Below are 12,898 nucleotides of genomic sequence, written 5' to 3' on the forward strand. Positions count from 1 at the left end.
GATATGGATGTTATATTTGCCGTTATTAAAATAAACTGCTTTGACAGTAACTTGATCCATATTAAAGAAAATTTTAAAGATAATTGGGACATCAAAAACAAATTGAATTATCTGAGGTTGGGGTTCTAACGTTTCATTTATAAATTCTGGAGATGAAGCGGCCTTGGAGAATTTTGCTTCGAATGAAAACTGAGCAGTACAAGGGTACACAGCCAATGTTTTATTGTAACGCAAAGTAGGAGTGATGTATTTTGGACACTGAATATAACACAAAAGATATTTGCCACTTAACACTAGCATCCTATATAAGAAACATTTTATTATCATATTCTATATTCTAAACTTACAACTTTGTTCCTGGCTTACGGCTGTCCTCTGTTTGAAATTACATTGCAATATTAGGTAGCTTGGAACTTTATTTCCACTGGAACACACAGTAACTGGGATCTAAGAATTGAAGTTGAAGGCATTCAATAACTTGGGATGCATGATGAGGAGTGGCAGCAAATCCCTTCCTTCCAGTCCATATAAAATAGAATGAATGAGGTTAGCTTCTTCCCTGCTGTCCCACTGTGCCGTGTCGAGTTACTGAAGTATTTGGCTTTAACAGCACTCAATATTCTATAATAAAGAGAAGTATATAATTATTATGTACGTATAAACAGTTAAGGGATAATATTTTAACATGAAACACAGCAATGAACAAGTGTGGCAACGCTGCAATACCGCAATACAACCTTATCCTCAGTGAACTGCAGGGCTAAATTGGTCTTTGTCTGCTAGCAGATTAACTTTTAAATGCACATTTGCTAAAAATTCTTGGCCAGATAGCTGCACATGGATTAGAAAGATTACAATGGCGGCCCTATTGCAGTCACTTCTTTTCTGTTGAATAATTTGAAAAGTTTCCATCCTCATTGTTGTGTTGCCTGGATTACTCTGGTGTGTGGTGTATCATTTCCTGCACTGTCTGCCCTATAAATATTAAGACAGCTGAATTTTGTTTAAACAAATAGAAGATTCTTGTGTCATAAAACAATATAAACCAGAATAAAGAATGATTGAATAACTCCAGCACTGGATGTCATTCAGTCTACTATATCAAACCCATACCATTCCCCTGCAGTCCCAAAAACTGTTTTCCCTCAAGTGCTTTTCCAACTCCCTTTTAGAAAGCCCTGATTCTTTCTGCTTTTTGCCCTTGTAGACAGTGAGTTCTAGTATTGAACAATGAGGTTCATGGTTTTAGTTGGGTTATCTTTCCAGTTTTGTCAAAACTCTTCTTGACTATATTCATTAACCTCCAAAACAATGAATGTCAATTCATGTCAGTAAGATGAATTATTTGATATATGAAGCTCCCTGGCATTTTGAGACGATTGGGAAAATCAAAACAAGAAAAAAATTGAATTATGGCCAGTCTCTATAGACAGTTTTAGACAGCTCTATTCTAGGCAAGTATTGCAAACATCTCACCTCTGTGTGAATTTGGCAGTGCTCTCTGTCTACCCTGCAGCCCTCTCTCTTCTCCATGTCAGCCGCTGCTTGTTGCTGACGTCTTTCACTTGCATTAAGCCAGGTCCCGTCAGCAACACAGGCCCCCATTCTAGTATTTCAGCCTGAGTGCACACCAACCTAATGATACTTCCAATGACTTTGACCTACTTCAAGGTACTTTTGTGGGGGTGGGGTGGGGGCGTCAGGAGGCTGTTTTGGTGCTAGCACTCAAAGCTAATGATACAAAGCACCAACAATGTGAAATTCAAGTTCTAGGCATGTGATAGTACAGATCTATCACCAATATACATAGTGTATATAGTTACTGTATCTAGACTGTGATTGGCTGAGAGCTAAGCCACGCCTATTGTCTGGGCCTTAAAGGGTTGTGTCCCTAGCCAGGTCGGTTCATTCCGGACTGGTCAGCCACCTGTGAAGAGCTCCTGTCTTTTGCTAATAAAAGCCTTGGTTTGGATCAACAAGTCTTTGGTTCTTTCGACGAGCTCTACAAGGCAATATCGTGCATTGCTGCATTTAATATTTATTTATACTGACACATATATTCATTCATTTTAGGTTTGACCATTTACAACAACCATTGCTGAACAAGGATCTGATGTACTTTGGAGAATAAAGCAGATCATCTTCATAAATATCTTATATTGAGATGAAATGCAAATTGCTGGCTTTCCCAACTGGAGATCGTGAAATGGTAACTAATCACAGGCTTTAGATTTTGCTGTTTCTCTCTGCCTGACCTTGACTCCAGTCTGGTCTGTGTATGCTCTCACTCCTCATTTCTGCTTCTGATGAGGCGGACTGCTCAAATTTACAGCGCATCACCAGAACAAATCTTCAAAAGAAGTGAGCTGCCAAAGATCTTTCACTAAGATGGCCCATGCAAATATAAAGACATAAATTTGAACCATCAGACCTCGTAACTTTGGTCTGACAGAACTACAAATCTTGCAGTGTAAAATGAAACAAAAATAGCCGCTGTTGCCAGAGACAATGCCATGGAATGAAAAGAGTGCTCAAAGGGAACAGCTGATGCTACTTGGATCGAGTTCCAGCATATCTGATTGTGATACAGCAGGACAGAGCATTACAAGTCTCATGAACCAGGGCTTTAAATTGTCTTGATTCTAAAGATTATCCATTTTTGCATTAACAAATGCTGATCATGTGTATTTCCAGGATTTTCTTGTGCATTGAAAGTTTTTGAAATATTCTGTTTAATGAATGTTTTAACCTGGCACAAGAACAGAAGGAATAGGACCAGCAGTTGGCCATCTGGCCTGGCAAATCTGCTCTGCGATTCACTAAGATCATGGCGGATCTACCTGTGGGCTCAATTCCACCGTACCTACCTTTTCTCCAGAATCTTTCATTCTCCAAGTATGCAATAATCTATCTAAATCTGCCTTCAATGTACTTAGCAAGGCAGCCTCGACAACTTCCTTGGAAAATACAAAGTTCCAATCCACCCAATTTCTATCACAAAAGTGAGCATGCTTTTTATAAATTATTCAAGCCAAGGAGTAGAGAAACTGAAGTGCGCCCTTTTCCACTCAATCTAGTTCCATTGTTTAATGACACATGCAAACTAATTTCACTATCCACCATACATAGAATATAGAGTGTTATGGCACAGTGCAGGCCCTTCAGTCCATGATGTTGTGTCGTGACCTATATAAATCTATTCAACAGCCTAAACCTTACCTAACTCACACCGAAAACCCTCTGTTTTTCTTGCACCCATATGCTTGTCTATGAGTCTTTTCAATGTCCCCATTGTACCAACCTCCACCACCACCCATGGCAATGCATTCCAAGCATCCATTACATTTTGGGTAAAAAAAAACATACCCCTGACATTTCCCCTAAACATTCCTTCTTATACAGATGTCCTCCGATATTTGCTACTATCGACCCAGGGAAAAAATGCTGGTCGTCCACCCATATCTATGCGTCATAATCATTCTCAACCATTGTCACTTAACACCATTTATTTTTAAATCACAGTGATGCAACTAAAAAAATGCCAAACTCTGTGAGAGGTCCAAACTTCTCTTAAACTTCATCCTGAAAGACCAGGTTCCTTGCTGTGCTCCTTGATGGAGTCTCCACAACCATTAAACTTGGTTTGTTTCCATCCTGTCAGTTTCTCTTAATATCTTTAAATGCACAATCAAATCATTCTCTAATCTTTTTAAGTTCAATGGAAAATCTTCTTGTAATTTAAACATTTGAAGTCATAGTGTCATCCACTCTGCATCTCCTTGACATCTACATCATCATTCTCCAGCTAATGACATGGAAGGCAGCAGTCCACTTAGGATTTGCAATTATTTTCATGTCCCTCCCTCCATGACATATTTATGATTGATTTACCTAGACTCCAAGCTTCTCTGGAATGCCACCATCTCTATTCGGAGGACCCATTGGCCTACCATTTTCAAGGTGAATAATTTTGGACTTGCTCACATTAAAATCCAGTTGCCACAGAGTACCTATTTATTATTAGTATCTAATTATATTACTTTTTAATTTTATGATTCCCTCCACAGCAAGAATTTACGTCATTGTGCAAAGTAGGATTCATGCTATTTTTCCATTATCTTTCATTAACAAATGTGAATAGTTGAGACAATGAAGACTTCTGAGACCCCACTGGCTGAGTCCTGCCATGAACACCTGTCCATTGTCCTCTATGCACTCTCTTCAGATCAGTAATTCACCTTCAATTCCATGAGCTTTGCCGTAACGCTTACTACTAGTGAAGGGTTTAATCCAATGATCTTCTGGAAATCCACACAAGTAATATCTGCAAAATTGGACTGAATTGTTTATTGCCATATATTTTAGGATACAGTGTTTTGCTTGCTATCCAGGCAAGTCAACCTATATACTGTGCAGCAGCTAGTTCAAGAATAAAAACAAAAGTGCAGAGGGCAGCATAACAATAAAACAGAAGTGTGGGATATAGTGATGAAGAGAAAAGTACATTCCCATGACAGAAGATATCATCTTGTACTAATTCACCAGTCTGTTAACAGCAAAATGTCTTTGAATCTGGAGCTGAGTGTTTTCACACTCATATCTTCTGCCCAACTGGAGAGGGAAGAAGTGTGGGTGACCTGGGTGGGATGTGTCCTTTAATATGATGCCTCCTTCCCCGAGGTAGCGGGAGGTGAAGACGGAGGGGGGACTTTATGATGACATGTAGAGATTAGTTACACTTCAAGACAAACAAAATGAGATTCATAACCAACCTACATTAGGTTTCTCATTCGTTAAAACTTTCTCACCTTTTTACCTTTAATTATAGTCCAACAAAGCAAAACGGGGAAAAAGATAAGGTTGGGAAATGGGTGAGATCTGATCTCAGCAAAGTCCTTGCTGGAAGTTTCGTGACTGGGAGAGCGTAGGACCAGACACAGCTTTAAAAATTAAGATCAACATTTACCAAACATGTAACCATCATTTTAAGTGTAAAGGGGAAAAATGTTTGGAGAATTCAATATGTACAGTGGGAAAATGGGATGTTTTTGAAGAATGTTAAACAATGTGCAAAATATATTTAGGTTGTTGCTTTATAAACCAAGAAAATAAATTGAAATGAATGAAACAATCAAAGAAATATCAAAGAATTTTTATATTCCGAGAGTGAAAAAATTTTAGATTAAATGACAGACTGATTATTTGAAGGGACTGTGTGGAATATTTCAAGTGCTGATAAACATGGAGGGGAAGTTTTACAATGCCAAAGACGTCATCTTTAATGAGAAAGATGACCTTCCCTGGCTAGACTGGTGTCATAGTTTAAAATAGCTGCTATATTCATGTTTATGTTGTCATAAGTTACAAATTTAAATTTAAATAGTATTTTGTATATGGAGACAGGGAGGTTTGGGTTGCAAATTCAACATGCCATTTTGCTCTGTTTGCACAATAAATTTTATTAATGAATTAGTCAATGTGACACTAAGGCATCAAAGTCTTTTTTTTCCAGAGTTTCAAAAATTTTCACAGCTTCCTAATCGATGAGGGCAGAAAAATCACAAGATAAAGGAACAGAAGTAGGCATGTTTCTACGAGATCTCCTCTCATTCTTCTGCATTCCAACTAGTATAGTCCAAGAGCCTCTAAACATTCCTCACATGTTAGCCTCTGCATTCCAGGAACCATCATGATAAATCTTCTCCAATATCATTATATCCTTTCTAAGATAAGAGACCCAAAACTGCAAACAGTTCTCCAAATGAGGTCTCACCAGTGCCCCATAGAGCCTCATCAACACCTCTTTAGTCTTCTACCCTATTCCTCTTGAAATAAATCGCAACCTAGCATTCGCTTTTTTTTTAACTACCAATACAATCTGGTGGTTAATTTTAAGGCCCCCAAGTCCCTTTACGCTTCTGAATTTTGAATTTTCTCCTCATCCAAATTATAATCTGCCTGTTTATTTCCTCTTTCAAAATGTACAACCATATATTTCTCAACATTTGCCATTTCTTTTCCCACTCTGCCCAGCTGACCAAGTCTCTCTGCAACCTTTCGGTTTCTTCAACCTTTTCTACTCCACCATCTATCTTGATGTCATCTGCAAACTTAGCCAAAAAAAAATCAATCTATAATCGAAATCATCAATATCAATATATAGATATATACTGTAAAAAGAAGTGGCCCCAACACCGACCCCTGCAGACCACCACTAGTAACTGGCAACCAACCAGAGCACGATCCTTTTATCCCCACCCTTTGCTTCCTGCCTATCAACCAATGCTCCACCCAATCAGCTTTCCTGTAATTCCATGGGCTTTCATCTTATTAACCAGCCTCTTATGCGGCACCTTATCGAAGGCCCTTTGAAAATCCAAATACACAACATCCGCAGCCTCTGCTTTGTCCATCCTACTTGAGATTTCCAATAGGTTGGTCAGGCATAATCTTTCCTTCATGAACCCATGCTCGCTGAAGCCTCTTGATCCAAAGCTTCAAGCTCCATCCCTTTACTAGGCCTCTCGAGTCAAAGCCTCAAGATTCACTAGGGCATTCCTTTAGCTACCCCTCCTTTTATTGGTCCCTGCCAATTAACACAATTAACCAATTAATCAACACTCAGCCTTTACCCTCTGCGTCCTTTTTAAACAGTCCCACCAACACTTGTACTCACCTGTCATCCTGAGCACCTCCAACGGAAAATGCACTGAGCAGGCTCAAGTCCCCTTCCGCGTCCTTTTTAAACAGTCCCACCAACTCTCGTACTCACCGGTCACTCGCAGAACTTCCGACTGCAAATGCACTGAACAGGCTCAAGTCCATTATCACACCCTTTTTTTTTAAACAGTCCCACCAACGCTCGTTTGTGTGTTTATATTTTTCACAAAATTTTGCCACTCTGTAATATTCAATAACTTTTCAGAGAGGATATTTACCTCAGCAGAGGATCTGCCTTCTCTTAGTTCCCTCCCATACAAGTACTCAGCTTCTGCTTCACTGAGCTGGAGCACAAGGCGGAGTATCGGGAAGATGCTCTCAAAACAGTTATGAACATCTCTGATGCTGTAACAAAATTATAATATCCCCTGCAAAAATATGCACAGTGGGGCGTTTTCAGCCTGTTAGAGAAAAAAATCACACTTAAGTCAATGCATTTTAATTTCCTTCAATATGTTGGCTAAAGATGCCTTCAATCCATCATATTTGCACCTGTGATAAAATCATGACTTCACTCTGCGTATACGACACAAAGGGCTTTGAATTCTTGTAGGACAAATCAGTAATAGAACTACTGTGTATTTTCACAATGCAAATAGCCATAACATATATTAAAAATCTTGTCTGCACACACTTTCTTTCCAAAAACTCAAACTTGCTGGGCTAATACTTTGGTCACACTTTCAGTATCAACTATTCGCCATTATAAATTTTTACTTTTACATCGGCATGCATAAACTCGTGTCACCGTTACACCTTCCCACCGGTGGCAATTCTGTAGTGCTGACATTTTACAATCCAAGTCTCAGCCATCACGACTTGTGTAAAATTCTCAACAGTAAATAAAAATGAAAGGATGCTCTTTGATCTGATTTGTTAACACTTTCTCTTTTCCCCGATGCAGCCTGACCTGAACATTATGTGTCTCAGGCCTTGCAATGGCACTCTAATAACACATTATTGTTTATGAAAATAAATACAAGTATAAACTTAAAATAGTGATTAATTTGTTCCAGTTCTCCGTAACCTATCAACCTGATGTCAATGGTGGATTGTACAGCAGTGAGGTGAATTATATGAGATTCTCAGTTATGCCCTTTGCTGTCTCTCATAATACCCTGTGGTGATCATTAAGTAATATCAGCATAAATGATAGGTTTAGTAACCTGTTATTTGTTTGCTTCATGATTAGGACAGACAACTCCAAACTGATCACAAATATAATTTCAGATTTGCTGTATCACGTAGGAAGTTAAGAAACATTAACTTCTATTGAATTTAGTACGCTTAATCACATAATGATGCTGGCACAAGCTCTCGCGTTGCACAACAAATGTGAGGAGCCCAGGGGTTTGTCTTCGTCAACAATTTTACAACCTACGTAGAGTGCATAGGCTTTCTTAATAAGTGTAGTCTTGCTTTGTCTTTGAGCCTTAAGCATATACTCACCACAAGTGCAACAGCATATATCGCAGGTGTTGCAACATTGACAAGACATTTTTACTGAATTGAATCCTCCTGAAGACAATAAATGCTATTGCCTGAAGAATATGTACATCACTAAGTATTCAATCTATATCAATGTAATGCAAGCATCAGTAGATGTGATCTGCTTTTATAGCCTGTCTGCATCTTTCCTGACTAAGCATGCCCAGGTCTAAGACAACATTTACATAGCACCTGCACTGAGTGTATGCCCAGGCATGTTTGGACTGATCTAAACCGCTTGCTTTGTGGGCAACATACTAGTAGGCTTACAATATGACAGGAAATCACAAAAATAGGTTATATCTAAAAAACGGTACATGACAGGAAAATTATAAGATGGTTTTCGTGATCAGAAGCCCAAAATTCATAAAATACATCCAAAAGTGTTCAGGAAGCAGCATCTTCATGCTCCAGTGCTATCAGAGTTGTGTTCCAATTCTGAAAGTTCTCCCTGTTAGCCTCTCTGTTGACATAAACCATTTGTTTTGAGTAACAATGGTCGAGGGCATGGGTAGTGGAACTTGACAAGCACATCACCATACGATGCCAAAATCACTACAGGATATTTTCTATCAGATCTGATTTTAACACTACCTATTTAACATTGGCTATTTGATGGAAATTGTTATAATTTTGCCATGAAACAAAAGATTACTTTATTTCTCTTTCGTTCCCTTTGTTTGTATCTTTACATCATTCCCTCAGAAAATATTGAAAGGATTTGCAGACCAACTTCTGGTCTGGCAGACCACAAAGTGAACACCATCTCCATAGCTGTAAATTTCCTTGTTCCAGCTTCCACTCTTCCACATAAGAAAATGTCATGGAATCCAACAAATTGTATAGAGCAGTGGTTCTCAACCTTTGTCTTCCCACTCACATACCACTTTAAGTAATCCATATGCCATCGGTGCTCTGTGATTAGTAAGGGATTGCTTAAGGTAAGATGAGTGGGAAAGGAAGGTTGAGAATCACTGCTCTAGACCCAATTGTTACTGAAATATTTTGCTTGAGAAAAATTGTCATTGGCCCATTTCCTTTGGAGTTATGAAACCATGCACATAATGAGTCAATTAGGTACGATTAAAACAGTGGTTTTCAAACTTTTTCTTTCCACTCACATACCACCTTAAGCAAACCCAAAGGTTTAAAGTGGTATGTGAGTGGAAAGAAAATGGTAGAGAATCACTGCTGTAGACAGAGGTGGGATACCCCCACACACTTGGCTTCGACCACTGTTGGAGTTCCGGTCTCCACTCATAGAGACTGTCTAGAATAACTTTCAAACCCTAAATCATTTGATTCAGAGGGAGGATTTTTATCAGAAGGGCTCATTTCCTCTAACCCTCAAATTTTAATGGCACAAAAAATTAAAATGTTAAGCAATATTGCTCTCAGCTTTCCTTTCCCTGTGAAAACAAATGATAGTGGTCACAGCAAACATACACTGGGGGGAAAAATAAAGCACTAGTCTGTGATAAGCCCAACATTTGGGTACATGTTAGAATGCCTCACCCTTCTAGGCAGGTTGTAGAATTTCATTTAGAATCCCTTCATAAGACAAGGTGCTGGTTTGTAGGTCTTCCCAGGGTACGAAGGATTCCCCCTCATTTTCGACAAAGGTGCACCAACAGTGATTGTAATCAGGATCCTTCATGATCTTCAAATGGCAGCCAGCAGACTTCAGTAACCGCAAACCTTGCTGGATCTCAGGCTCTTCCCACATAAACAAGCGGGCCATGAAGATGGTAAGGTGGACGTTGCGGTTCTTCTTCAGATACTCTGCGATTTTGGAAGCACAGGCAGCGCAGGGGCTGGAGGACACATGCCAAACGATGGAGTACTTCAGATTGCCTTTGCACTCCTTGAAGACCTCTGTAAAGAAGGCCTCTTCTGCATGCATGCTTGTGTGCTCGTCCTCCACGTATCCTTGCAGCTTCGGGCATTCGGCACCTTGCTGTTCCACTGAGTAGCACAAAAACGTTTTATTCCTTCCAGAAGAATATTCAACATTTTTGAATTGGAACTTGAAGAAAAAGGGACTCATCAGCTGTCTGGAAAATAAAAGAAGCAGATGTTAGCAGGCTATCAAGCTCAGGGAATTTTTTTTAACATCATACTGCTCTGAAACAGGCCTGTAAAGTTGACTCTGTAATTTCTCAATATCTTCAGCAGTTTTTCTTCATATGTTATATTTTCTCTTTGATATTTTAACTTCAAAAATCTTCTGAGAAGATACAGTGTCTCTACCATCAGCAAAGATCAGTGTTTCCACAAAATACTCTACCCTTGAAAAACATTCATGCAACAACCAACATTCCCAATGCAGGCGGATCTGTCTCAATGCTGGTTATGAGGTAGGGGTGAGAGATGGCTATTGACAAAGTATCGGATTACATAACAATCAGTACCCTCTGACGGGATTTACAAATGGCTCACTTTAAGATATTGTGCAGAAAAAAATGAAATTTATACAAGTTATTTGTTTTTAATACAACAAATAATTCCCATTATCCTCAGTGTGAACTGAGGAAGGTGATGTGAATTTATTGTCATACACATAAGTACAATCTACAGATGCAATAACATTCTTGCTTCCTGCAGCTACACAGGTACATAAAACAAGGAGTATAAATTAACACAATATACCATGAGGGTATATTACAGTTTATACAAAAAAAGTGTTGGCTCAATTTGTGCAGACAGCTCTTTTCCTGTGGAGCAGAGCTGTGTTTAGGGTGGTATAGGGAGATTGAAGAGCCAGATAGCAGGTGGGAAAAGAAGCTAGAGGTACCAGCAGGAAATAAATTTTCTGAAACAAATGACAGCTTTGAAGTCCTTAGTCCAGGTGAGATTGGTGTGATACTCACCTCACAATACTGCTCTTATTAACAGCTTGAGAGCAATGTACTTTTTTTTCGGATCTCCACACATCCCCACATCATTTTCCAGTGAAGCCTGAGACTGGTTCTCTTATGCCAACAGCATGAAAACGAGTGTCAAGCGTATTTTTAACACTCCTTATCTCATCAGAGAGCTGCCACTGGTATCACCCTTCATCGCCTGACCCAGTCCTGGAAGAAAGGCAGATTTAAAGGGGAAATAGGCCTATCGTGTTCTTTCTCACACAGACTATGGGGTGATTTCATTGAACACTGACTGCTGCCACAGCAAGGACTTCCCAGTGGCCAAACATTTTAATTCCACACCCTACTGCAACACTGGCATGGCCTCGTGCACTGCCAGTCCAAGGCCACCATAAATTGGAGGAACAACAATTTATATTTTGTCTGGGGACTCTCAAACCAAATAGCATTAACATTGTCTTCTTCAGTTTCCATTAATGCCCTCCCTCGTGTCTCGCTCTTTCTCCATCACTCTACATCCTTTCCTCCAGTTCTTCACCTCCTTCCTTTTCTTCTCCATTCAGAAAGTTACCCTCACCCAATCACTTAGCTTTTTTTCTTTTTCTACTCTCCCACCTGCATCACCCTATTACCTCTGCTCCTCCCCTCCTTCCTCCTCCCACATCTTTTTTTCCCAAAGACATCTACCTGCTTTTTTTTTCTTATTCCTGTCGAAGGTCCCAGGCCCAAAATATTGGTTACCCTTGATGATGAGATTTTCCAGAACGTTTGTCTCTTGCTTTCTCACACAGCGCAAGCTCAAAGGAAAGTGACCTTTTGGCCCAGTTCAGCTCTTCATAGGTGTCTGTCAGCACCTGCAAAGAGTTAGCTGGGTTCCGGTGGGCCAGAGGATATTTTGTTCGAAGCCCTTCCCTCCACCCCCAATACTACACTGACAGCCAGAGAAATTGTTCAATCCTGAACGAGCCTCATGCAGTAAGGAACTCCTTCTCACACACACTGCATGGGTCAAGGCCATCTGAGGTCAGCTTCTTGCATAGAATATATAGGAAACAAATAACACACAAGCAAGTACCAATTCTTTAGACACTTAGCTCTTGTGCAACATTAAATAACTATTTCATAAATTCAATGTGGCAATTTTCTCCTAAATATATGGTCCTGCCATGAGTTTCTCCAATTAACAGCATCTATCACGACACGGCAGATGTGATTGATGTCCATCATGATCGGTTGAATTCAGAAGCAGAATGCCTAAAATTTCCTCGTAAGAGCTTTTGGCAGACAAAGCTGTGTGCTAGCCATGCATACTCAAACTTATGCCAATACTTAGAAAGTAATAATCTGTTCAGAAGTTCCAAAACACAGACATATGACGATACTTTGAGGTTGGTGCTATTGGTGAATTGGTTACTAACCATACTGAAATGGAAGGTAAACTGGACTGTTGTTAAAATTCACTCATGAATATCATTTAAATACAGTAGCTGTCAATATACCTGGGCTTGTGATGCTTCAGTTAAGTATGTGTATCGCTCACTCTCTGGAACTTTTTTTCTGACTGTCACTTCTTAATCTTACATCAGAGCTTTCTCTCTGTGTCTAGAACATAGATGAATGGTACAGTGGCACAGCTTAGTAGAGAAACTGCCTCACAGCTCCAGTAACCTCTAGTGCTGCCTCTGTGGAATTTTACATATTTGCCCCATGACTTTGCATTTCCTCAGAGTGCCCTCCTTCTTCCCCAAACCATGCAGGTCTGTTGATTAGTTAGCCACCGCTGATTGCCTCCAGTGCATAGATGAGTGTCGAATCCTGGGTGG

At 39.7% G+C, this 12,898-nt stretch overlaps 1 protein-coding gene across 2 annotated transcripts in view; it reads right to left on the bottom strand.

Moving 5' to 3' along the window:
* Positions 1-205: 205 nt before the first annotated feature.
* apobec2a (apolipoprotein B mRNA editing enzyme, catalytic polypeptide-like 2a) overlaps positions 206-12,898 on the bottom strand; it is a 43,328-nt gene continuing 30,635 nt past the window's right edge. For both annotated transcript variants that reach the window (XM_069941523.1, XM_069941524.1), the window contains 2 exons: positions 9,724-10,262; positions 206-621 (listed from right to left, as the gene is read on the bottom strand). In XM_069941523.1, the coding sequence (XP_069797624.1) occupies positions 9,728-10,262 (535 nt within the window). In that variant the 3' untranslated portion in view covers positions 206-621; positions 9,724-9,727. The remainder of the gene's footprint in view (positions 622-9,723; positions 10,263-12,898) is intronic.

The sequence above is a fragment of the Narcine bancroftii genome, chromosome 5 (genome assembly GCF_036971445.1).
Source record: "Narcine bancroftii isolate sNarBan1 chromosome 5, sNarBan1.hap1, whole genome shotgun sequence".
NCBI classification, from domain to species: Eukaryota; Metazoa; Chordata; class Chondrichthyes; order Torpediniformes; family Narcinidae; genus Narcine; species Narcine bancroftii.